The 26,620-nt window shown below is 32.1% G+C and overlaps 1 protein-coding gene across 1 annotated transcript in view; it reads right to left on the reverse strand.

Annotated features, from left to right (window-relative positions):
- LOC106715341 (tubulointerstitial nephritis antigen-like) overlaps positions 1 to 23,496 on the reverse strand; it is a 47,180-nt gene extending 23,684 nt beyond the window's left edge. The window contains exons 1-3 of the mRNA XM_045684474.1: positions 23,202 to 23,496; positions 12,493 to 12,632; positions 11,748 to 11,922 (exon numbers count right to left, since the gene is read on the reverse strand). Of these exons, the coding sequence (XP_045540430.1) occupies positions 11,748 to 11,922; positions 12,493 to 12,632; positions 23,202 to 23,212 (326 nt within the window). The 5' untranslated portion in view covers positions 23,213 to 23,496. The remainder of the gene's footprint in view (positions 1 to 11,747; positions 11,923 to 12,492; positions 12,633 to 23,201) is intronic.
- Positions 23,497 to 26,620: the final 3,124 nt, after the last annotated feature.

The raw sequence follows: 26,620 nt of genomic DNA on the forward strand, positions 1-26,620 counted from the left end.
CAATTTTGAACGGATTGAAAGTAGCGAGTGAGGAGAACACTTGGGACTTGAAGCTGCCAGACGTTGTTTTTGGTATTAACAATTCTTTGCATGATACCACACGCCACGCCCCCTTTAATCTTATGTTTAAACATAAAAGTAGGGTGTTGTCAGATTTAGAAATTAGTGAAAATAATTTAAATTTAGATGAGTCCAGACTATCAGCTTCCAGAAATATTGTAAATAAGCAAAATAAGATGAAATCACGGTTTGATAAATCGAGGAAACGCGGTCATTCGTATAAAAAAGGGGATTTGGTGTTGTGGAGGAATCCAAAGAGTTGTGCTCAAGCAGGTATCAATAAAAAGTTAGATCCTTCTTATGCTGGACCCTATAAGGTGTTTAAGGTTCTCGGACATGATCGGTATATGATAAAAAGTGTGAAAGGTTTCAGAGGTTATAAACACTTTAATACCGTAGTTGCTGTAGACTCGCTGAGACCTTATGTTGGTGCTATAGGGTCAGATACTGAGGCTGATAATGATAGTGTGCTTGATACAGAAGACCTTATAGATCTTCTAGAAAGTTAACTGTGTACTAATATGTTTCGTGTGGTCACTCAATTACAGGATGGCCGAGCTGTTACGCCATCTACATCCGCCTGCTGAGCCTACACGTAGCAGAGCGGAGCTACAACGCCATCTACATCCGCCTACTCGCCAGCAAAACGGAAGTCGTCGCTGATGAATCTTTAACGCCAACGATGTCGTCACATCCCGTGAATCTACCCTATATAAGCCGTTGCACTGACACCGCAAGATCAGTTTTTCATTCTGTCGTCGGAAGGTTAACATAACTTAAACTTCGGTCTACTTAAAGTATAAACTCAGAACCAACCACGCTGCCGGTTGCCTGCTTGTTAGATAAGTACTGATCACTGAGTCATTTCTACCTTTTTCTCATTTTGTATTCTTGGTGTTAGAATCACAAATCAGTTTAAACTCTAGCCGTTGATAACTATGATTGTAATTTGATTTTGTGTAGAATTATTGATTTTGTAATAAATTGTAAAATCGCTTTGTGATGTCTTATTTCATCTAGGACTTCTAATAATTCACCTTAATAAATGTTTTAAAAAATAGTGACGTGCATAACTATCGATAACTAGATAGTAGATAGTTTTAGTGAAGTCACTATCTTAATTTATTTATGTATTGATTAATACGATAAACATGAAAACCAAAAATTTTAAATAAACAAATGATAGACCAGGTGACGAAATGCGGCCTTTTAATTGGAGAAAATTAACTCAATACGTCATATTTCTTATGTCACTGCTGTAACCACAACAAAAAATAAAAACGGTCTTATTAGTGTGTCAATTTGACGGTCACATTGATGACGATGAATTGAGTCACGATTTGTTTACTTTATACATAAATTATCGTAAATTGAACTCTGTATTATGTCAGCATTATTACGTCACTAGTTTGACTCGTGAGTGTCCTTAAACTACTGTGGCAGTCTGCTACACTATTTTTTGACTTAACCGAGGAAGTTTTACAACTACAAATTAATACTTGAGGCAAGAAAAAAAAACTGATAGGAATTATTGTCCCATCTCTATCCTATCCATTAGGCTATCAACGTTTTTTTTTATGTAAGAAAAGGGGTCAAATGAACGGCGGGAACACCGAGGTAGTCATCGACGCCCATGGACATCCGACATATATCCGGGCATTGCTGGCCTTTTAGATTCAGATACGATCGCTTCTTGAAGGACAGTACATAACATTCTTATTATTACTAAATTTAGTAAAGTTGTAACGATTGTCATATAACATAATACAACAAAAAATGAGCTTGTTTTATATACACTTAATACAAAAATTATGTTTCTTGTACCCCAGTAACTTTATTCCAGCCTTGTTCTAAAAAAATTATCGACAGATCTTACAAGGGGTTTTTTAGCTCTTAGGTATTGTGTAACATTTTCAAAGCTATTTTATATTCATGTCACATGCAACAACAGAATTTAACCTTAAATGTGACGCACAAAAGAAAACTATACGCAAACTGAATATTTATCGATACAGAATATCGATACCATAAGTTACAACACTAATTTCTTAGAATTTAAGAATGTTTCTTATGTCCAAAATTTATTTGCCATTTAATTGTATTTATAAATACAATAATTTTGTTAAAAAAATTATAATATTTAAACATTTTGTAAGTGTTATTTATAACGCCGAAGTTAAATTGACGTCAAATAAATCTGATTTTATTGCGACGTGAGCAACTTGCAGAAACTTTATTACCGTCATAAGGGTATATTAAAACTATTCTGAACTGCTAATAAATCCGTGTTATACCTTTTTATCATTTAACATCCGACAAGATCATTGATCACTATCTACAATATAAATAAAAAAACAAATTACAAAATACAATGTCTTATTGAACTATTACAGCACCGAGATCAATTGTCATCACCTATTCGAGCTTTTTCAAAAGAAAAACACACGTAGAATTGGATTTAATAAATAAACGAATACAAAGAAATTGAAGATAAAGAAAGAAATACGAGCAATGTTAACCCTCTGGTTAGTAACAGATCAACACCAATGTAACCACAAATAAGGATCCATGCACACATAAGTCACGTTAAGATTGTGTCATGTAGTCATCCGACGTCTCTGAAACATGTCTCATTTAATGTTTATACTATGTTTACGGATAAAGAAAAGAAAATAAAACAATTACCTATATAAAAAAAGTTTTTTAAGCTTCAATAACAAGCAAATAAAAATTAAATCAATATTAATTAATGATGCTTAAAAAATAAAGATAAAAATACATTTGATAAAGCAAATTTTCAAAAGTACTTCGTTAACTTAACCATTTTTACGCGTCTGTGTGTAAACACCCTAAGCGGGATACATTTATCTTAAAACAGCCGATAGTAATCTCTGTTTGAAGGTACAAAAAGAAACAAACTAAATTCGCGGAATTAAAATAAATAAATTCATACCGTGAACTTGTAAAAAAATAAACACAAACAGTATTCTTACTAGTTATATTTTAGTACCTAATCTAATTATAGAACTATTTAGGGCATAGTGATTAGGAGTACAAAACATTTTGGTTACGAACTACAAAAAATTAACTGCCACACTCAGAGTTTTTAATTGATGACGTAGACATACTCTTAGTGTATATTTCGTTGTTCGTTTCGTTGCTCGCAGGCTACCCAAGTTAGAGGCGATTAGACCATAGTCAACCACGATGACCCAGTGCGGGTTGACTTTACACGTATGTTTGAATTTCTTCACAGATATGTGCAGGTTGCATCACGATGTTTTCCTACATAGAACGTTGGATGAATTTTCATATGAAATGTGCGTATCCAAAAACATTGGTACATAACTGGGATATCGAACCTACTACTACGCCATCGACGCTGTTCAATGTATACTTAGAATGGACTCTGAGTTTGGCAGTTAAATAAACGGTGTTAATGTATGTTAAAAAGAAAAAAACATTTTTATTAGAACAAGTTTACCCAGGTGTTTAGTATTATATCAAATATCAAGAGTTTATTGCTTCCTAAAATAGTTATAATTGATTTGGTGCTGGGTTAGAATATTATAAGCTATTTAATCGCTTTATTTACATATTTGATTATATTAATTTTTATATTTTAGACTATATATAGAGATAAATACAATTGGAAATTTTTGCGTAAAAAAGGTTTAGAACCTCTTAAAAACGAAAATTTATTTTAACAACATTGGCAAAATCAATTAGTTGTAAAGTCTTTTATTTTAATTTTTGTGACTAAACGTATTTAATATAGCTTTTTTTAAATAATGAACCACTTATGGTTGCAGTTTTGCATAAATAAAGGAAAATGTACCGCAATATTTTGCCAATCGCGTCACATAAAAAAGCACCTTAAATACGTCATAAGTAATATCCTTACGTATTAAAAGGTCATAAGGATCTGGACAAAAATGTTAAACACGTTTGTGAGAAATTTGCAAGCGCCGAAATGTGTATTGACAAGAACTTTACGAGTTGAATGACTAAGTTGGTTCGATGACATTTTTTTAATATTTTGTCATGCCTGTGTTACCATTTCTAAAAATTTCAAAATAACACCAGTGTTTTAAATTTTGCTTTAAATTTTCTGGCTATTGTCTGTTACAATTTATAGATTTTAATTTTATTTATATTTTTAATAACGTTATCAACTTAATTATGTCAAGCACATCACTAATTCATGATAACTCTTTGGTGTTCATTACATATTTATCGATATCGATATATTTTCCCCAATATGCGGTACATCACTATGACATTAACGCATGGCTGGCGGCCAGAAACAGATTGATGGCAATTCAAACGTAATCCCACATCACCTGGGTCACAACTAAATATAAACATCGTATCATTCAACTTGCCTTGAAATTTAATTCACTTTCTAATTACAATGGTACTCGATTAGATTTCTTTAACCGATAACAATAAAAAATAGTAATCATAGTATGTTTTTAAAAATATTATGACATTCAAAATATATCTCGAAGTCTTTTTAATGTAAGTTTGTGTGTGTGAGTGAATTTATAAATGTTACAATTTTTAATCCATTGAAATTTAATCCATCTAAAACTTACAATTACAATCATTTTGTAAAGAATCTGTTCAGTCGTTAAGATGACGATCGATCTTAAGGATCGATTATTGGGAACCGTAGGAACAAAGTCTTACAATCTCTGGAATAACACCATTTGAGATTTTTGATGTGAAACATCTATAGGATCACTTGTAAACCGAATCGTTGGGTTGGCGACGCTTGCCGTGGCGACGGGTCGCCAAGCTATACTAAGGTATATATACCGAACCAGGCCTGAATCCACCATAAATACGATGCTTTCCGTCCTGTCTCCGGAGACTTTCCACAGGATGAAGGAACCATAAAGGTTCAGCATGTAATCCCGATAATTGAACTGATCGGAACCTCGAACCTTTTAAATCGTTGCTTTGCATATATATTAAGCTACTAGAAAAACTTCAATATCGTGTTTTAGAACTTAAATCAAATTGATGTGAAACATCTATAGGCTCACTTGTAAACCGAATTGTTGGCGTGGCGGCGCTTGCCGTGGCCACGCTATACTGAGGTATACATACATATATATATATATATATATATATATATATATATATATATATATATATATATATATATTAGGTCCTTACATATGAAATTGGCGTTTTTCGTACTGGCCACTTTAATCACGAATTTCTCCTCTTTGGTAAGGAATTCCAAATTCAAATTTGTACAGCTATAGACTCATGTATTTGTGGTTCGATGACCGTCATTCATTTGTTTTTTTTCTTCTGTTTTTCTGTGTTTGCGTCACTCATTTTACAAAATGGAAAACTTAAAATATCGCATTATTTACGAGTACGAGTTCCGCCGTGGCACTAGTGCTGCGGAAACGACTCGAAGGGTGAATGATGTGTATGGCGGTCGTGTTGCAAAAGAAAACACAGTTCGTTTTTGGTTCCAACGTTTTCGTTCTGGAAATTTCGATCTGCAGAACAAGCCCCGTGGACGGCCTGAGACTCAAGTTGATAATGAAGAGTTGAAGGCTATTGTGGAAGCGGATCCATCGCAAACCACGTCCGAGTGAGCTGCAGGCTGCGATGTTAGTGATAAAACTGTTTTAATTCACTTGAAGCAAATTGGGAAGATTAAAAAGCTTGAAAGGTGGGTACCTCACGAATTGACTGAAGCAAACCGGCAAACACGCGTCGACTGTTGCGTTACATTACTAAACCGGCACAATAATGAAGGTATTTTAAACCAAATCATTACCTGTGATGAAAAATGGGTTCTTTACGATAATCGGAAGCGCTCAGCGCAATGGTTGGATCCTGGCCAGCCAGCCAAATCCTGCCCCGAGCGAAAATTAACCCCAAAAAAGTTACTTGTAAGCGTTTGGTGGACTAGTGCTGGTATTGTTCATTACAGATTTCTCAAATCTGGCCAGACTATTACGGCTGATGTCTATTGTCAGCAATTGCAAACCATGATGGAAAAGCTAGCGGCTAAACAACCTAGGCTGGTCAATCGATCCACGCCACTGCTGCTTCACGACAACGCTAGACCACACACTGCGCAACAGACGGCTACTAAATTAGAAGAGCTTCAATTGGAAAGTCTAAGACATCCTCCGTACTCCCCGGACCTTGCTCCAACAGATTATCATTTTTTTCGAAATTTGGATAACTTCTTGCAAGGGAAAAAATTCAACTCCGATGGGGCAGTCCAAATCGCCTTCAAAGATTTTATTGATTCCCGTCCGACTGGTTTTTTTAGTAAAGGGATCAATGAACTTCCTATGACATGGCAAAAGTGCATAGAAAATAATGGTTCATACTTTGATTAATTAAATATATTATATTAAAAAATATTCGACTTTTTGTTCCTCCCATACAAAACGCCAATTTCATATGTAAGGACCTAATATATATATAATTTTAATAATATTACCTTTTATGCATATTACTTGTACACACACGATGTTTCATATCTGCCAGGCGTCACATGACGGCCCACGTTTTTTTAATGACAAATCTCGTATTCGACCAAGTTAACTGTCATGTTACATCTCCTAAAACATCTGTTAAAAGATGTAACTCTTTTCTTCGGATAGGTCGGTTTGTTTTTTTAATATTTCTTAGTAAACTTTGATATTAAATTCATTCGTATCGAGTTCATTTTAGAGACGCATTCCACATTAGACACGGTGGGGGACACTTTTTATTTACGCAGCTGAATTGAAACTGTTTATATACAAATTGGTACAAGGAAAAAGCAGTTATATAGGTATATTTCATAATTGTTTAAATAACTTTCATTACATTGTATTTGACACAGAATTTATTCTAAGGGTGGGTTTCCACTGTTGATAGACTGGATAAAAACAGACTGTCATCCCAAATGTAGAGACAGTTATCCTTCGTTTTTGAAGGTCTAAATGAAACAGAGGCACTTTAAATTACATACATTGCGGTCATATTGATATTTGATTTTTTTGCTATTTTGTAAAAAATTGTGAAATAAAGTGAAATATTTTGTAAAATAAGGTTTTGAATTATAGATATATAGATTTTTTTTCAGATAATTTTAGTTTTTCTGTAGTTATGGCTTTCGATTGGAATTCTTTATAGAATTGTTCGTAAGCAACGGCATTCTAAAGCCGGATATCCACTATGTTCGCGAACTTCTTGCGCTCCGCGCTCTTGCAACAGCTCCACATAGTGGATAAGTTTGCGAACTTGGAGCGCGTACGGTGCGCGCTCAGCTCAGCGCTCCAACGGGTAGCGGTAAATTGGGCGAACACAAAGGGACAATGTTCACAAGAGGACTGTGGAGCATGCATGTTCCTATCGAGATACGCGTACCCGTCTCCATCAGAGCGGTTACGGGAGCGCGGAGCGCAAGAGGTTCGCGAACATAATGGATACCAGCCTTAACCTAATCGTGGTAAGAATCTCGATCGACGAACAGTATATTAGTAAAAACCACGAAAGTTTGAACTTATATTTCGATATAGAACTGTCACGGCACTTTAATTTCACGATGATAGGGACAAAATAAGATGAAAGTGTTTTTTTTAATTGATTCCTTTATCTAGTTTGTTTATCTGGCCACTTATATGACCATTACTAGTCTACTAAAACTTCAACAGCAAAAAGAAGAAATTCCTTATATGTTTTAGGTGTAACAAATTTCTCTTACATAATTTCTACTATTAATCTGGTATGCTAGGATCGAAATGTATCTTAAATTAGATGTTTGTACAGTCAGGTGCATAAATGTGTATACATTTACAAACCTTTCGAAACTTGCATACACCTTCAGATTCAAAAATATGAGCACATATCTATCCGTATGAATATATGCTAATGACAAATATGTGCATACGTATTTTTAAAACCGAAGTCGTGTACAAACTTTCAAAGTTTAAAAAATGTATATTTATGCAGCTGATTGTACTTCATTCAAAGATCAAAACTGATAAGAGAATACTGTATTAATCTGGAACAAGTCAAACTTCAGTTCCGATTAAGTATTACCAATTTGTGTGTCCAAACAGACAGACAGACGTTACATTCGCGCAGATAAACGATGTTCAATTCAATAGCAATTGAGTCGACAGTCATAATTGTTACGCCCATGAACCTATTTTTCTGCGTTTACTTTCGTTTCGAACAATTATGGTCAATTTAGTTTTTTTTCTGTGAAATTATTTTATCTGGCAACATTAACTGAAATCCTTGATTATCTGTGGTATCTAATAAATTTATATGGCAAATTGTAATATCCTTGTACAATATAAAAAAAAACTTGAGAGGTGTCAAGGGACACCCGGATGGAACGAAGTTCCTTTCGATTAATTTTAGTGAAGGAACCAATGTTTATTCTATGAATAAAAAACTTAAATCTTCACAAGAAGTAAATTTTATTTCTATGAACTTTCGTTATATATTGTCACGTCGTTGCCATGGTGAAGTAGCGCTCATTCGTCGTTAACATACTTACTATAGCAAAATGTGTCGTGACAACTTTTCGTAAGAATTTTTTCCGTCTAGCCCCCTTTCACAACGCGCGATAAGGAACTTCGTTCCAACGTTCCAATAATATTTTTTAATTATTTTTTTCCCTCGAGAATTTGTGTAATTGTAACGGATTTTACCGGTTTTATTTTATTTATTTATTTTATCTGAAATTTTTACTTTACGAAAATGGTTAAATTGCTAGAGTGGTTAAAAATTATTTCCAATTTTATATCTCGCATTTTCCTCAAATAAAATACCTACGCCTCCTTTATTTAAACGATTTCAAGAATAGGTGAATATGTCACTGCCAGATAAAAAAATAAAACAATCGAATTATATTCTCGTAGTATCATTAGTAAACACAACATTTCTGTGTTACATTATTCATATAACAATACGTTCGGGAATGTTTTTGGTAATAAATACGTCTTTGTGTTGTCAGGGTAAATATCCAAGGTAAAGCATTTGTAAGTTATACCACAGTTTAAATTATTGTGTACAAAGGCGTGTTGACAGGTTGATTTATAATCTGTGAACCTTGACGTTTAACTACGATTAGTTTAAACAATATCCAAATATTACCTTTGGTAAATATGTGTTAAATAATTGATAGCTTTTGTAAAAGTTAACAAATAAAAGCTTCAGTTTAATGTTCAATAAATTGATAATTTGATATGCAAAATACTGGTTTAAATCTCACCTAACCTATAAATAAATTTCGCATGTCATTGTCATCCTTTCCTTAATAGCAAAGTATAGTATAAGGAAGAAGATTAGATTCGGCTTTGAAAATAATTCAACTAATCAAAAAATTTTCACGCTGGAATATGAATCGAAATTTCTGGAACACGGAAATTTCTGAGAACATGAAGTATTTGTAAACAGTTAATCATCGATTTAACTGAACTCTAAGTATCCTTGAGACGCAATAACAGATAACTAAACGATCTGTCTGTTAGGTTTTTAATTTGAAGTGTTAATACAAGATGGGGCAGGAGTGTTGCCAGAACAAAGGTGGAACGGCCTTGACATTTCGCGCTTGTTAGCGTTTGAAAATGTTTGGATATGGGTCAGCGTTATGGTAACCAACTGTTTTAAAGAAACAATGGAATAAACTAAGTAATAAAACGAATACACTTTTCAATGTTATGTTTTTTTCATTACTTTCTAAGCTTCGACAGTGATTTTTTCTTCTTATTAAAAAAAGGTAATTAAAAAAATTGCGATGAAGACGATCTGTGAATTTCATAATTAACAAATTCTTATTTTTTGATGAAATATCATAAAATAATAATAATAATAATATCAGTTTTATTTTTATATTTGGCAACCCTATTTTGAGATTTAATTAATCATTTCGCGGTATTTTAATATGACTAGCATTTCGTAACGGTGAGTTATAATTACAAATATCTAATACGCATAACTAATTGTATGTTATGCTGTAATTAATGATATTATTTTCTTAATGAACTAACAGATACTTAGTAAATACTAGCTGTCGCCCGCGACTCCGTCCATTCTTCTTCTTCTTGAAGTGCCTCTTCGACTAGCGAAGGTTGGCGATCAGTTCTCCATATTTATTTGGACTCCGTCCATTAGAAGACAAATATATGTAATAAGTAGCTTATGTATTCTTTCAGACTATGTTCTACATTTGTGCCTAATTTCATCAAGATCCGTTCAGCCGTCCTGGATACCTTTAAACAAACATCCATCCATCCATCCAAACATTTGCATTTATAATATCAGTAAGATAAGATAGTAGACAAGCTATGGAGCATAAATTATAACCTGTATAGATGGAATGTTTCATAGAAATTTAACATCTAAAGGAGGATCGATTTCTGAAATGTCATTTACAGTTGACCTCTGTGGTAACCTTTAACGCCGAATGAATGAATAATAAAAAAAACACAGCACTTTATTAGATGTATTTCATCCATACATATAATACAGTCTAATTCAAGGAAAATGAGAAATTATTACAAACCATATCTGAGCATTTTTAACTTATTGAGGCTGTTATCACACAAACTTTTCAAAAACAGACATGTTTGTAGCATCAATATAAATACTAAAAAATATCTATAACAAATGCATAGACAATAAATAATATTATACCCATAATAACATCATCATCATCAGCTCACTATACGTCGCTACCGAGGGGCTCGGAGCCTACCCCAAGTTTTTGGGGTGACTAGGCCATAGTCAACCACGCTGGCCCAGTGCGTGTTGGTTGACTTCACATATCTTTGAATTTCTTCTCAGATATGTGCAGGTTGCATCAAGATGTTTTCCTTCACCGTAAGAACGTCGGATAAATGTACATATGTAAATCGAAAATCGAAAAACACATTGGTACATGGCGGGATTCGAACCCAGGACCAAAGGATGTCAATTGCTTAACCACTGAGCCACCGACGCTCATAATAACATATTACCCAGTAAAAGTAGATATAATTTGTTAATTCCATTGAATTCGACTAAACAATCTTACGGCCTCTTTTAAGTCCTAATAAAATAGTGTAACACTTTTATATAAGTAGGTGAAACAAAGAAATACAAAAGAAATATAAATAGAAGTATTTTCTTATCAAGAATGTTTAATGAAAGAAACAAATAAAAGAGACATTTGTTTTTTTAACTATCAAGGAAATTAGAACAAGCTCACTGTATCATCTGTTTACTTAGCTGATATCGTAGTGCGCTCTTGACTTAAAATAACTATAATCGCCATAAATAGTCTGAAACTACTCCAGAAATTTATTTAACCCATAAGCTAGTTCTATATATTACTAGCTTTTACCCGCGACTCCGTCCGCGCGGAATAAAAAATAGAATACGGGGTAAAAATTATCCTATGTCCTTTTCCTGGTTCTAAGCTACTTGCCCACCAATTTTCAGTCAAATCGATTCAGCCGTTCTTGAGTTATAAATAGTGTAACTAACACGACTTTCTTTTATATATATAGATATTAGGTATACAAGGCATAAATATAAAACATAAATCCCATCATCTGTTTAGTCCAGAATTACCAATTTGTTTTTTTAAAAGAAAATTTGCGTTCCATTGCAATACTGCTTTATCCTACTGATCTACTTCACTACTTTCGTGTGAAACTCACCATAAGTTGCAGTCTTCAGTCCTCGTCTGTTCCGGGAAGTAGCTTTTGCCATTGTGCTGGCATGGAAGCATTAGGTTCCCGGGGGATAAGCCGAGGCATACGGGCTCGTAGTCCGGGCAGCAATCGTCGTGTGCTCGAGTTCGATTGCAGAACTCGTCGCAGTAACATAGTGTATCTGTTGGATGGAATAAATCGAATATAATCTAACGTACAGTGACGTCAGTGTCGACAGTGACGTCACGGCAAGAATGATAGTCATTGGGCTAATGACGTAAACAGCGACCTTTTTTTTTCATCCGCAATGCACAGGCTACTAAAGGTCTAACCCAATATAGATATAAGACCGATCCAAAGTTTACTTTTGGGAGATGCCCATAGACAACAGCATTTGCAGACGCGTTGCCTACTTTTTAATTGACAGAAGAGGGGACGCACAGAAAGACGATTTCCCGTACCTATGGGGTCCCCGCTAAATCCAATTATCTTTCTTATCGTAACATTATAAGAAGGTGGGAAGGGGAATAAAATTAGACCTCCGAGACATACACACATTAGACGAAACCCGGAATTACTTAGCATGTGTTAGTGGAATCGAGGTTATTATATTATGTATAAAATTAATCAATTACACTAGAAATAATGAGAGGTAAAATTAATAAATTCCACTTTAAATGATAAGTCGTGTTTTTTATTGCAAATGGCAACCTTACATTGATTAAATTTGTAAAAAAAATGTTAAACTTACTCAGTATCCTATGGGAGCATGAATCTTGCCTGTCGTTGCAGCAACCGTTTGTCTTGCCGCAATACGGTCCTGGAGGTAAATCTGGACCCCAGTACGCCGCGCACGCGCATATCAACGCGAAGAACACCAACAAATGTTTACTGTAAAAAAGAAATTATATATAATACACTAGTAAATAAGAATGAGTGTATGGTAAAGGTAGAAATTCACTGCAGTATTGGTACCCCTTCCATTTCACAAGTGTAAACAGTGAAGTTCTACTGTTAAGAAAATATTTATTTTGTACGTTATATAAGGTACAAAATACATACCAAACAATGCTCAATATTAAATAAACATTTGGTCTAGCTGAATAAAAATAGGTCGTTATACCGCCGCAAATATACAAATGATGGCCAAAAATATAATATGATTGCCAGTAGTTTATAAAAATAAAACATGAAAGCCATAAACCAGATTATAAAAGAACATTAGCCCATTTAAAATATCTTATTGTATGACAGTTGTGTAGTGTTGTTCCTATCGACTAATGAAAACAAAGGAATAGCTACAAGCTGCATTTAATTTGCGATTAGAGCGCCCACGGCAATTTCGATTTAAATCGAGTGCATAGATTATAATAATCGAAAACAGAGGCGACATTAGAGAATATATCAAAATAATATTGACGAAAGTTTATTTGTCAATCAAAATGTATGCAGATAGTTAAAAAGAAAAATAAGTTTTTGCTTTATTTATAAATACAACTTTTTTGTTTTTAAGTCTCGATTCAGTAATGCGCAGTACGTTTACTAATTTCGTACTTTAAAAAAATAGTAAACATTTAAAAAAGTCAAAGAAATATATTTAAATTTATGTTATAGATGTTGGTTTTAAAATAGCGTCATTTTACATTTCGCTAGGTAAAAAACAAATAAATTTTAGTTTTTATTTGTGTAACGAATATATTCTGTCTAAATCCATTTGGTTTTGCATGTCTGTTTTTGATACATTAGTGAGTACATTGACCTATTTCTTTGAAAAGAAATGATATCGATAAAACAAAATTAGCACATCACTATTTTGATATTTTTTAATAGTCTGTAGATAGAATGTTCACTATTATTGTTTTTATTTTAATTGAATAGCAAAGAATTATCGCTTTTTTATCACATGTTGTTAGTTGCCAGTATGTTTTGTTTTCATTTATTTCTTTGAAACTATAAAAAAGTGACGATTATGTATTTTTAATATTTTATTAATGGCCAGTGATGTTTTATTTTGTTTTAAAAGTGAAGTGTAAAGGTTATCTAACTGTTTAAATGTCAATTTTGTTTGACTACGAAATTTGTTAAATAAAATTAACATAAAAATCAATTGGTGACTTAAATACCTTCACTTAAGGCCCCAAATATTTGTGGTAAGTAACATTTTTGATCTTCCCTTTTCTGTTAGTCCCATTTTCAGCCAAATTCCTTCTCATCCCTTCCTTATAAGAGTAAGATATGTTGGGATCGTTTGAAATATGTTCATTGTAGTCAAAGTCATATCAATTATCACACATTGTATGCATTCTTGGCAGGCGTTAGTTGCTCTTAACTATGAGCAGATGCAACACATCGACCTAACTAGCATGCCCTAGATCTAGATTATTCTAGATTTGCTATACTAGTGGTCATAATTATGTTTTAGATTGGATGAATTATCTGTCAATCAAAAGACTACGAGTTTTAAAAATACTTAGTAGTAAACTCTATATTAAAAAGGTACCCGGGTGCTTGACAAAAAGGGACACTACAAGTACAAACTGAGAATTACACAGACTCAAGTAATAATGTTAACCCCACTCCCCCAAAGGCATGGTATAAAAAGGGGGCTCCGTAAAAATCTCGCCCAGGGCGCTGGTTGCGATAAATCCCGCACTGAAGAATGCATTCCGTAAAGTTTGTATAAGTTTTCTATGTAACCGCTTTGTTACTCCCATTTCGTGTTAGGGTTATTTCTTATTTTATTTTGGCGGTCACGTTAGTAAATTTTAATTTTATATTTTACAATCTAGTGATTGAATTATTTAAAAGCGTGCGATTAGAATAATATAATGATGATGTATGCTTCATAAATTAAATTATTTAGGCTATCATTTATCGAATTCAATCATAGACAATTCATCATTTACTTTCCAGATTTTACGATAAAAGTCAAAAGTTATCTATGGTATTTAAAACATACTTGTAACTTATTGCATTATTCTAAATTGCTCAATTATTTAAGTAGGAAATATATATACTCGGTTTTTTACGTAAACAAAAAAATTGTGTAATTTGGATGATTTTTCAAACATTTTTTTTTGAATTAGAAAAAAACAAAAATTTGTTTTATCTGGCTAAATAAATATTGGTTTAATTTTTTTAATCTTTTACACGTATTCATAACAGGATACTTATTAGGATCTTCACTAGTGAAAACTTCTCAAGGTTTCTGAGAAGCTTATTTTATCTTCTTATTGATATTAATTGTGTTGAATTCAGAACAATTGTAAAACTAGTCGCTTACTTTAATATCTCTCTAACAGCTGAATGACCTTAAGACCCTATCGAGTGGGTTCCGTGAAATACGATCTAGTTCTAGATGACCTAAATTGTCTAGACAATTTCTAGCTCCAAATACGTTTGCTTAGAAGTTTAATTTGTCATTATTACGGTTGATATTATCCAATGTTTTGATTTTTTTTTTCGAGACGCTCTCTTTCTGAAATATTATTTTTATTCCCTTTTTTTAAATATATATTCGGAACCTTGCCTAAAGGGACTCCTTTTAATGGTATATTGTAGTTTTTATTATATTTTTTAAGGTTTTTAGTTTAAGTTTCTAGCGTAAGATTTCCAAAATATCTTTCGTAACATAGAAATGTCTATCGTGTGATTCACCAATCGTTTCTTTAAGGAAAGTCCAGAGATAAATCAATTTAAAATTAGAACAAGGAAAATTCTGGTATGAATCAGGTTTTCAAATCTTACTAATATTATAAATGCGAATGTTTAGATGGATGTTTGTTTCAAGGTATCTCTGGAACGGCTGAACTGATCTTGATGAAATTTGGGATAGATGTAGACCATAGTTTGGAAGAACACATAGTTATTACGTTTTTTTTATTTCTGCAGGTACGGATTCGCGTGCGACAACTGGTAAGAAAAATAAACACGTAAATCAATTTGTACTTTTTATTCTTTCTTAACTGAAAATATGCGACTTTGACGATCGGTGTCAAAATAACAATTGACGATAATAAGAAAATGCGTGTAACGGAATGGTGATAACATATGCAAATATTATTAGTCATCGCTTGTCACAGATTAGCGAAGAATGTGAACACCGCGACCTTGTAGTTATCAAGATCTTAATAATCTAATGCTTAAGATGTTCTGTTATCGAATGACATAGACAACAACATATACTTTCATATGTCTGTGGTTGATTTTAATGTTGAGTCCTTCAAAAAGAAGAATTTTTCAAAGTTTGGCAACTTAACGCTCCTACCTCCATGACCAGAGGTTTTTGTAAATAAAAAAATAAATTCTAAATAAGGAAAAAAAATAGAAAATAGTAAAAATCACTGTTGTCATTTAGCTTAAGGAATATGTGCAAAAAAGAGTACGGAACAAGAGTCTGTAGATGTCGTTTCATAAAAAAGTTTGGGAACTCATCCATAACTTGTCTAGTGGTATGAATGAACATCCGAGAAATGGACCCTAAAGGATTTCTTAGTACTAAACCTGCTGTCCATTTTAATACTATCCTTCAAGAATAGAGCTTTTCTATAAAATTGACAACGTACCTACAGCCACTTTTTATCTTCACTTGAATCTAATCATAGTTTAAACTCCTTTGTTAACTTAAATAATACAAAAGCAAAACTTATTTTAATATTTTATTTTTTACAGATTAAACATAATTTCAACTTTATCGACTTCCCGTTTCGAATTAGGGTAATGATTTCCGTTACTATATCCCATAATGATAGCTTTAGACCTAATTTTTATATCAATAAAAAACTAAACCATCACATCCTATTAAACGAAGTCCTTTCTCTAAATCCGCAACGTTTTTAGACAATTCTACACTTTGTACTTATTTTATGCCCATGAGATTTATCCATGAACAGATTATTGTTGCCATTTTCAATACAAGAATAAAACCATTAACACTCGACACTGGCCAAATCCACTCAGGGAGAACCATAATCAAGAAACACTAAATCGGTCTGTCTGTTTGAATACGACTCATGTAAAAAGTGTTAGTTAAACCTCACCTATACAGTACTGTAAAATTAAATGAAAATATTTCCTTATACCAAAAGACACATGCATGCAAGATGGTATAAGGTAACTAAATTATAAGGGCTTGGATATGGTTGTGTTCCTAAATGAACTTTTAATCTATTATATTGCATAAATAATTAAATCGCATTTCTTCACCATCAATAGATATCTGAAGGTGCCCTGATAAGTCTTATCTATGCAGATTAATTTGGAATCTAATACGTAATAAGTGATTTATGATTTACTAGCGATCGCCCGCGACTTCTTTGGCGTACGAAAAAAGCATCCTGTAATACGCCTCAGCATCAGCACCTCCTCGTCAGTCTCACCGTTTCAGAGATTACTCGGAACAAACGTAGATTTGCGGACAGACAGACAGATAGATTTTTTACGATACGTACAGACACTCTAATTATATAAATTAACTAGCTGTCGCCCGCGACTCCATCCGCGTGGAGTAAAAAAAAACTTTATAAGTCTATGTGGTCTTCCAGACTATGTTCTACATCTATGCCAAATTTCATTGAGATCCGTTAAACCGTTCCGGAGATACCTTCAAACAAACATCCATCTATCCATCGAAACTTTCTCATTTATAATTTTAGTAAAATTTATGTTTTTTAGGTTATTGGTTCAGAAGTTAGGATATTAATAAAATCTTTCGAATTTAATGGTAACAACAGCATCAAAAGTTTGTAAAACTATTACGTTATTTCAAGGTGTCGTTGTAATGTTTAGTGATCGCTTAAAATGTTCATCAACAAATATTTGCTACGAAATTCTTATCCTTTAAGTTTGTTTGCCCGCTAATTAGCGCCGGCGCAGTTTGACCTTGACATTCCTATGACAGCGTCATAGATCAACTGAAGATTTAAAAATATATAGAGCAAACAGTCTTGTATGCATTTTTTTTTACTTAACCTCAAATGTCAGCCAAATTAACAGGACCGTGTTTCATAAAATGGCGAATTTAAAGATTAAATTAAAATAATTCCTACCAAAACCTTCTTAAAAACGCACAGGATAGACATAATATAAAAAACATAATAATTTTTAGGGAATAATATTATTAAATATTTGCACCTCTTCCGTACATTTCATTACGTTTTGTCTGTAATACGCGTTGGCGCCAAACCGATTGTTTCTGTGAACTATTTAACACGATCGAACAAAAAAGCAAATTGACTCTATGGCGGCATTGTAATTATAGCTTAAAGTGTTTTTTCTTATAAGTTCGAGTGCTTAAAATTATTAATATTAACAGACTCTATATTATAAAAAGTTTTTTAAGCTCTAATTTTAAATTAATTATTGCAACAGTTACAAAAATGTAAATCCATCTTCAATCAGAAAAAAAACAACAGCAATATTAGGTATACACATTTTTATTGTTTTTTTTTTTTCAAGAAAGAACAATAGCATGACATCATTGGACTCGAAGCTTTTATTTAATTTTTAAAAATGGAACCGTCAAAACGAACGCATTCGATATTCAAATCGTGAAATATTATCGCAGTGCATTTGGCCTTTAGAAACAAGTCGTTAAAATGAATTATGGCCGTCTCAATTACCCTTACAGGGACGGTTTATCGTTAAAATTGAGATTAGAGAATAAAATTCTTTTATATGTTACGGTTTTAAGTAATTTTAGAAAGCCTTTAAGAAAATACGAAGCTCTAAAACTGCATAATAAATTTTATTTCTGTCTGTTAATGTCAATACAAGAGATTGATTTAACGTAAGAGATCAGATGTTACATTTCGGATGCTGTTTCATGATTGAATCACTACAGAGAAGAAACTATTTCCTTTCTAAAACAGATTAACTATCGTACAAGTCACTCGATCAAAGTATTTCTCTGTTTTTTTTAAAAAAAAAAATGAAATGGATGGTAATATTATCGTAATACAATTGTTAACAGCATGGCAACACTTTCTTAAAGACAATCAGTCATAATCAGTCACGAATATTTGACGGATAGACCGAGGTCGAGTCACGTCAAATATATTGCAAATTTAAAGCGGCAAAAATCTAAAAATAGCGATATTAAAACTTTATTATTAGCACTAGGCTATCGTGTACTTTTATTTAACACGCTTTTATTGAAGTCATTTGCAACTTAGTTGTTCTTTGTATTTTTACATCTTGTAGTAGTTTATAACTTAAAAAATTTGCACTGAACGGACTGGTAACACTTCATGTTTTATTTCTTTAATATGAAACAGCATAATTTTCAGAATGAATAATAATAAATAATGAATGTTTAGATGGATGGATGGATATTTGTTATATCTCCATAACGACTCAACGGATCTCCAATAAATTTGGCATAGAGCATAGTCTGGAAGAACACATAGGTTAACACATTAAGATTTTTTAATTCCGCACTTACGGAGTCAGGGGCGACAGCTAATTTCCTCTTAAAATTAAAAATAACGCCATCTATGTAATTAAAAATTTTAAAAAGGAATATTTTATATGACTCGAAAAGAGTTTTAAAACATAATAGGTGTCACCCGCGACTCTGTTCGCGTAAAATAAAAATAAAAACTTAATAAGAAGCCTACGTGTTCTTCGAGACTAGCAAGCTTTGTGTATTGACTACACACAAAAGCAAAACATTAATCGAGAATGTTCTGTGTAATTGTAAATCGCATATTCCATTGGCTTTAGCGTGTAATTCATAATAGCAAAGTATTGTAATGTATTTTGCCTCGGTTGCATTGCTGAAACATGTTGTGATGATATTTTACAATACAATTATTTATTTAGAAAGAAATTGTTGTAGAAATTTTGTGGAACTAATTTATTTCATGTTACTGACAATTCACCATTTACTTCGTTTCTTTGTTTACAGTAAATACAGAACAAATTCAAGTTAAGATATTCAAAATATTCGGCCATTATAAATTATTATTATTGATATTTAAATTGTGTTCTATATCGCTTATAAATTACCTATTTACAAAAAGATCATGTATTTTCAAAGCAGTTGCATGTTACAAATTTAAATACGAAGGAAACGCGTGATGAAATTTATGGCTTTAGATTATTAAACCCATATTATTGAATATTTTATAGTCCATAGTAACTTATTTAGTAATCTCAGTTAAAATACAACAAACTTATTTTGTTATTTGATACATTAATAACTGTCGCACGCGATGTTGTTCACGTGAAAAAAAAAACTGAGTACTAATCTTTGCACTATTCCAAACTGTAACCTATAAGTGTTCCAAATTTCAATCCAAATCTGATCATCGGCTTAAATAGAAGTGCCTTAAACTATTATTTATTAAAAATTAAAAAGAAACTCTTTGACTACATTTGAAGTGTCTGTCGCCCGCAACTCCGTCCGCGCGGAATTAAAAAAAAAACTTAATAAGTAGCCTATGTGTTCTTGTAGGCTAAATTCTACATCTGTATCAAATTCCATCAAGATCCGAAGATACCTTCTAACATACATCCATCCATCCACCTAAACTTTCGCATATAATATTAGGCAAGATTATGATCGAATTTCAACCAATGGGCGAACTCTAGTTAAACTAAATGTGTGATTTCAATCATTTAAATTAACTAGACAATAAAAAGGTATATTTACTTTAATTTATATATCAATAAATGTCTATAAAGTAATTAACAGAAGCTAAAATAAACAATGTTGTTGAATAACTGTTTATTGCTCGTAGTTTGTTGTAAAACACTTCATTCCCTTTAAACAAGTGAACAAACGATAAGGGTTTACGCAATTAATTAATAAAGTTTCCTTATAATAAAAGTAATTAAGAAATGTATAGTTTTTTACAAATATCTGAGCGGCTCGAAACATAGCACGATTCGCTGCACAGAACACAATTATAGCTGTAGCGGAGCATAAAGGGATGCGGATGCTCAGCTGACATTGAGCCTACTAGAGTTGAAGATTAACTTATATAGGAACGGCTAAAACACTCACGTACTTATATCCGGTGTCGGCACCGACTTGTTTCGAGCCCATCATATCAAACATAGATATCATCTTCATCAACCTGCCCTTATACCTATGGAGGGTCGGCACAGTATGTACTACTCCTCCATACATTTCTATCAGTCGTCATATCTGAATTTACCCCCTTCTTAAGCATGTCCTCTTTCACACAAACTATCCATACTTTATTTGGTCTTCCTCTACCTTTAGAGACATCCACATTCAATCTTAACATAGATATGATTTGTAAAAATGTCGAAAAAAAAGTGGACAGCGACCGATTTAAATGTATCAAACGTATACTGTGAAATCTTTTCATACCGGGAAGTAAAAAGCCTATACAATTGTAAACAAAGGCTCATTTACGATCTTATCTCTGGTATGTTATGACGTTTTTATAACTCGTAATTAATTATGTTCATAAAACGATTCTCCTGTATACTTGACACTTTATATTTATCAAAAAATTATTTTATTAATACGTCAATAAATTTCAAAGATAACATTTATGAGGATAATAGTTTACAGCAGAAGCCTTGACATTTGAAAAAAAAAATTACCCTCAACTGTTGATTATAACAGACTAGCTTTTACTCGCGACTCCGTCCGCGCGGAATAAAAAATAGAAAACGGGGTGAAAATTATCCTATGTCCGTTTCCTGGTTCTAAGCTACCTGCCCATCAATTTTCAGTCAAATCGATTCAGCCGTTGTTGAGTTATAAATAGTGTAACTAACACAACTTTCTTTTATATATATAGATAAATAACAATTAATAAACTAGTGACGCTATTTTAAACGCGCTGTTATGAAAAAGAACGCATTTCATTTCGTTTTGAGTATATAATTTAATTTCAGTGACATAGAAAATTAATTCGAAAATCTTTATAAAAAAAATCTAATCCCTCGCGCAATAATTTAAGAAAATACGCTTTTAAGTTGCAATCGGACAAAATCGTAATCAACAACTTACATTCTTAAAATTAAATTCGAGGCAAAGATATTTTTTGTAGCAATGCTTCAAAATGGAAACGAATATTTTTTTTTACTGGTATCGATAAGGATATGTCCCGATATTAATATCTTAATCGATTCAGTATCGAATATCATAACGGAACTTACTGGTTGAATGAATAAGACCACAGATATCTTACGGTCATAGATAAGGTTTCACTTTTTATATTCAAAAGTTTGACCACAAACTACCAGTAACTCCCTTTGATATTAGCGCTATTGAAAAGTTTATGTTTTTTATGGCCTGGTTACGAGACCTTTTAGCCAAGTTTTTCCAAGTGCAAGCCAAGTGAGCTGATATTTTGACAAGGTAGCTGTAATGTGAGAAAAAGTGTTTTATCAGAAATTCGAGTTTTGTCGATAAACATGTAGTTAATCTATTCTGAAAATATATGACTCTTGTACTAGAACGAAATATACTAATAATAGATTTTTATTTATAAGTTTCATTTAATTTGTACCACTAGCTTTTGCCCTTGACTCCGTCCGTGCGGAATATGTAAAAAACTTAATAAATAGCTTATATGTTTTTCCAGACCATGTTCATCATCTATGCCAAATTTCATCAAGATTCTTTGAGCCGCTCTGGGGATACCTTCTAACAAATATCCATCCATTCTTCCATCTAAACTTTCGCATTTATATTATTATAATACACTTTATTTATTTGCAGTAGAATGTACGTAACTTAACTATTCCTAAATTTCTGTCTGTAAGTTGCATGCGAACAAAACGTTGGCGCCTCAATTCTCAGCAAAAGGCACCCCGTCGAGTGCGTCTTATAAAACCTGTCTAACACACTGCACTAAAAACTAACCAACAAAAACACTCAGCAACCGAAGGAGAGATTTCTTGCGGTTTTATTTTTAGACGCGTCTATACTTTCTTATGTTTTAGGAATTTATGAGTAAAAGTAAATCATACGGCAAATAAAAATTCAAATCCATATGTTGCAGTCTGTACACTAAATAATCGAACATGTCGATAAAAAAAAGAAAAAATTTTAATAATAGCCAATTTACATCATTCGCATTTTGAACAAACAATTCTGGCAACTTACACATTAGCTACTAAAATTCATAAACAACGTAAAACAAAATTAAGACGATATTTCATAGTGTATTTACATTAATTTTTCGACTTTTAAATTTATTTAATAACTAAAAATTAATTTCCATTTCTAAACAAAAGTATTTTTGTTAACAATGTTAATTATTATTTTGTTCACAAATATCGATTATGTATTCAATATTTCAAATGAAAACAATAGAATAGTAATTTAGACATTAACATGAAAATGACCGGGTATGTAATTCTTTTAACGTCTTTAAATATTTTGTTTAGGCTTCCTTACCTTGAAATGTGACGAGAAAAACAATATGTAGGACGGTGTTATTGTTAAATTATGCAAAATAGCGTTTTACTTACGTGTTAGTCATGGCAGCTTTTGACGACACTAAACACAGTCAAAAGGGTCTTAAGAAAATGCTAATACAAAACTAGTTATTCAGTTCAATATATTTCTTTCTCACAATGTCAAAGAAAATAAATCTTTTCTTATCTGTTCATTGTTCACGTAAAATAAAAAAAGAAACACAGACAGTTCGAACGGAATTTACATTTAAAAAAACGAACTGTCACTTTTCGAATTTCGAAGCGCGCGCGGGACTGACGTTTGCGAACGCAGGAGCGTCTGTTCTCTATGGCCGTTGTGAACAAACTGCGTTTCCCGCCAACAAACACCTGATTTAATATGCCGCGAAAATATATACATATATATCATGTTAATACGAGAACGGTTTCGATACGGATAAACATGTTTCAAGTGTACTTCTGTCAATTTTGGGATGCACAAATGTTTTATATCATGAAGTATGCGTTCAGGATTTTGTAGAACAAACTTTTTACTCTTTCAATAAGTATTTGAATTTAACAGTTATACGTTACGTTTTATTCAAGAATATGTTTAGTCTGTAATTTGCAATAAGTGAAATGACAATATATTTTACACTATAAAACTTTCACAGATAATAATTATTAATATCTTAATACAAAAACCGATTTATTTGTCTTTTAGTAATACATACATTATAAAGTATTCCAAGAAAAAATATGTGAGGTGTCTTTTATCATTTATCATACAGATTTTCTGTTAATTTGTCGTAAAAATTGAGCCTTGGATCTATTTTGTAACGTCTAATTGACACAGACTAACTTCTCAGGGCATGATTAATTTAGTCGTTGTATTTTCAACAAATGAGTCATGAGAATCTGTAAAGAATTCACTCATAAATACCAATTTATAAGATAATTCATGCTTTATATCGTTCGAATCTAAGCTAACATAATTAAATACTAGCTGTCGCTACACCTATGCGGAATTTAAAAAAACTTGATTAGTCTATGTATTCTTCCAAACTATACTCTACATCCATATCAAATTTCATCGGTCATGATCTCTATAGAAATTTCTCGCTTATCCAGGTTCGACTGTACCTTTATAAAGTAATATATCATTTTCGTTTTTTATTTAAATTTTCGATAAGGAACAAATATTATTCGCTAATTATAGCTTGACCAAGAATATAAAAACCCTCGCCCTATTGCTGGAAAATATGGTCCTAATTCCTTTGCGAACATTATAAAGTTCGCATCATATTAACTAATTAAAAATAATTTAATACTTAAATTTTGTTTTCTTTAATTCCAAAAAAAATTAAATTGTATAAATACTCATTTAAGACATTAAAAAGCAAAGATTTTCTTGAACTGAGTCAGAGACAGATAGAGTAAGGAATTTTAATCGAGAAAACAGGACTTTATCCTGTTTAGCATGGACATTACTATTTGACAGATAGAGACAGGGCTGAATTAGGATTGATATTTTAAATATATTCCATAACACTCACGTCATAGTATAATACGCAGTATAACGTCAATGGCTAGGATAGTTGTTTTATGGTGAATACAAATTCTTGTAAACATATTAATATCAAATTTCACATATGGCAGCACTGTTTCATATTTAACACTTCACATTAAATTTGTGGAAACGATAACTGTTTTGTATTAAATGTTAAAAATAATTTGCATACTCGATCCGGCCCTGTGTGAAATGTCAAATGCATTTAACGCTGCAGAGGAATTTGCATTTTAATTAAGATCTTAGCCTCAGTATAAATATCACTGTCTTTCATATTTATTAGAAGAATGCAGGCACTTAAGTAGTTATATTCGTATTAATTTGCTTCCTTAACGGATGCTATTTAATAACTCTAAAGTTAATAATGAAAATTACATAGTAAGATTAATGATTTTTGCTTCGAGTGTGTAAAATTTCTTTTAATGAGGTTGTTACCTTTATGAACTCACTAGCTTTTGACAGCGATTGCCTCCGCGCTTAATTAAAAAAAAATATTTAAGTAGCCTATGTGTTCTTCCAGATTATGTTCTACATCTGTGCCAAATTTCATCAAGATCCGTTGAGCCGTTCTGGAGATACCTTCAAACAAACATCCATCCATCCAAACATTCGCTTTTGTAATATTAGTAAGACTAAGAAGTAAGATGATCAGAGCATATTAATTTTACACATTTAGATATAATATTTTTAAATTCAATGGATGCATTAACCTACATATTAAAATTACAGATTAAAAATGATCAATTGTGTTTGAAAGCTTCTGAACATAAATTCACGATTGATTTGTTACGGAATCGGTAGTTGTTATACTTTTATCGTTGTACTAAAAATATATAAAACTCTAGTTATTAATGTGTTTAGTTACAATTATTTGAAGTGAAAACATTCAGCGCCATCTTTTGGCAAATAGCAAAAATACAGATTACGATTAAAAACGCTTTATACAGACACCTCGTATAATAATGAAAATTACATATTTGTCAATATTAATACCATTCACACTATTAAAAAAATAATAATAATAATAATAATAATAATCAATTTATTTGCCAGAATATGGTACAAATGTAATGGTACAATTATAAAAGATAGTTAACTCTCTACTTCTGGGTATTCTTGTTATTCTGGGATCATAAAAATATATATAACTTCGCTTTGCTCTAGTTTGTAGTCACCTCTACGTTAAGGTAATAACACAATACTTTGAGATGAATTCCACTCAGAATTGTTGGAATTGTTTATCAACTACATTGAATAAACCGCTTGAATGAGTGTTGTTTCCACGTAAATCTATTTTTGAATTATTAATGACTTGTTTGTGCACTAGTTATTACGTAAAACACCGTAACCATGACATTGTCTAAAAATGTTGATTTTCTACAAAAAGTATGTATTTATTCTTCGTTTAATTTTTTAATTATTATTACCCAACATCAATGTTAGAAGCATCTGAATCTGAAACTGAAATAACTCAATGATAATTTAGTTTTTTTTTTTTGTAAAAGGCACAATTATTTGACATTAAAAATGTTCGTACTCTGTTAGTTGTGGCTGCCGAAACATTTTCCTAAGATAATCATATTAATATTATAAATGCGAATGTTCAGATGGATAGATGAATGGATGTTTGTTTGAATGTATCTCCGGAAAGGCTCAACGGATCTTGATGACATTTGGCATAGATACAGAACATAGTCTGGAAGAACAAATAGGCTAATTATTAAGTTTTTTTTATTTCCGCACAGAGTTGCGGGTAACAGCTATATAAAATAAATTTAGTTGTATGTACGAATGAATAAGGTTATTACGTCATGGATTACCTCATTCAATTATTAAGTCAATGAATGAAACGTGAAATGACAACTAAAAGCATTATAACATTCAAACTTTATGGAAGCTCGTCGTTTGCGCACTTCTAACTGAC

The sequence above is a fragment of the Papilio machaon genome, chromosome 26 (assembly GCF_912999745.1).
Source record: "Papilio machaon chromosome 26, ilPapMach1.1, whole genome shotgun sequence".
In the NCBI taxonomy this organism is placed as follows: Eukaryota; Metazoa; Arthropoda; class Insecta; order Lepidoptera; family Papilionidae; genus Papilio; species Papilio machaon.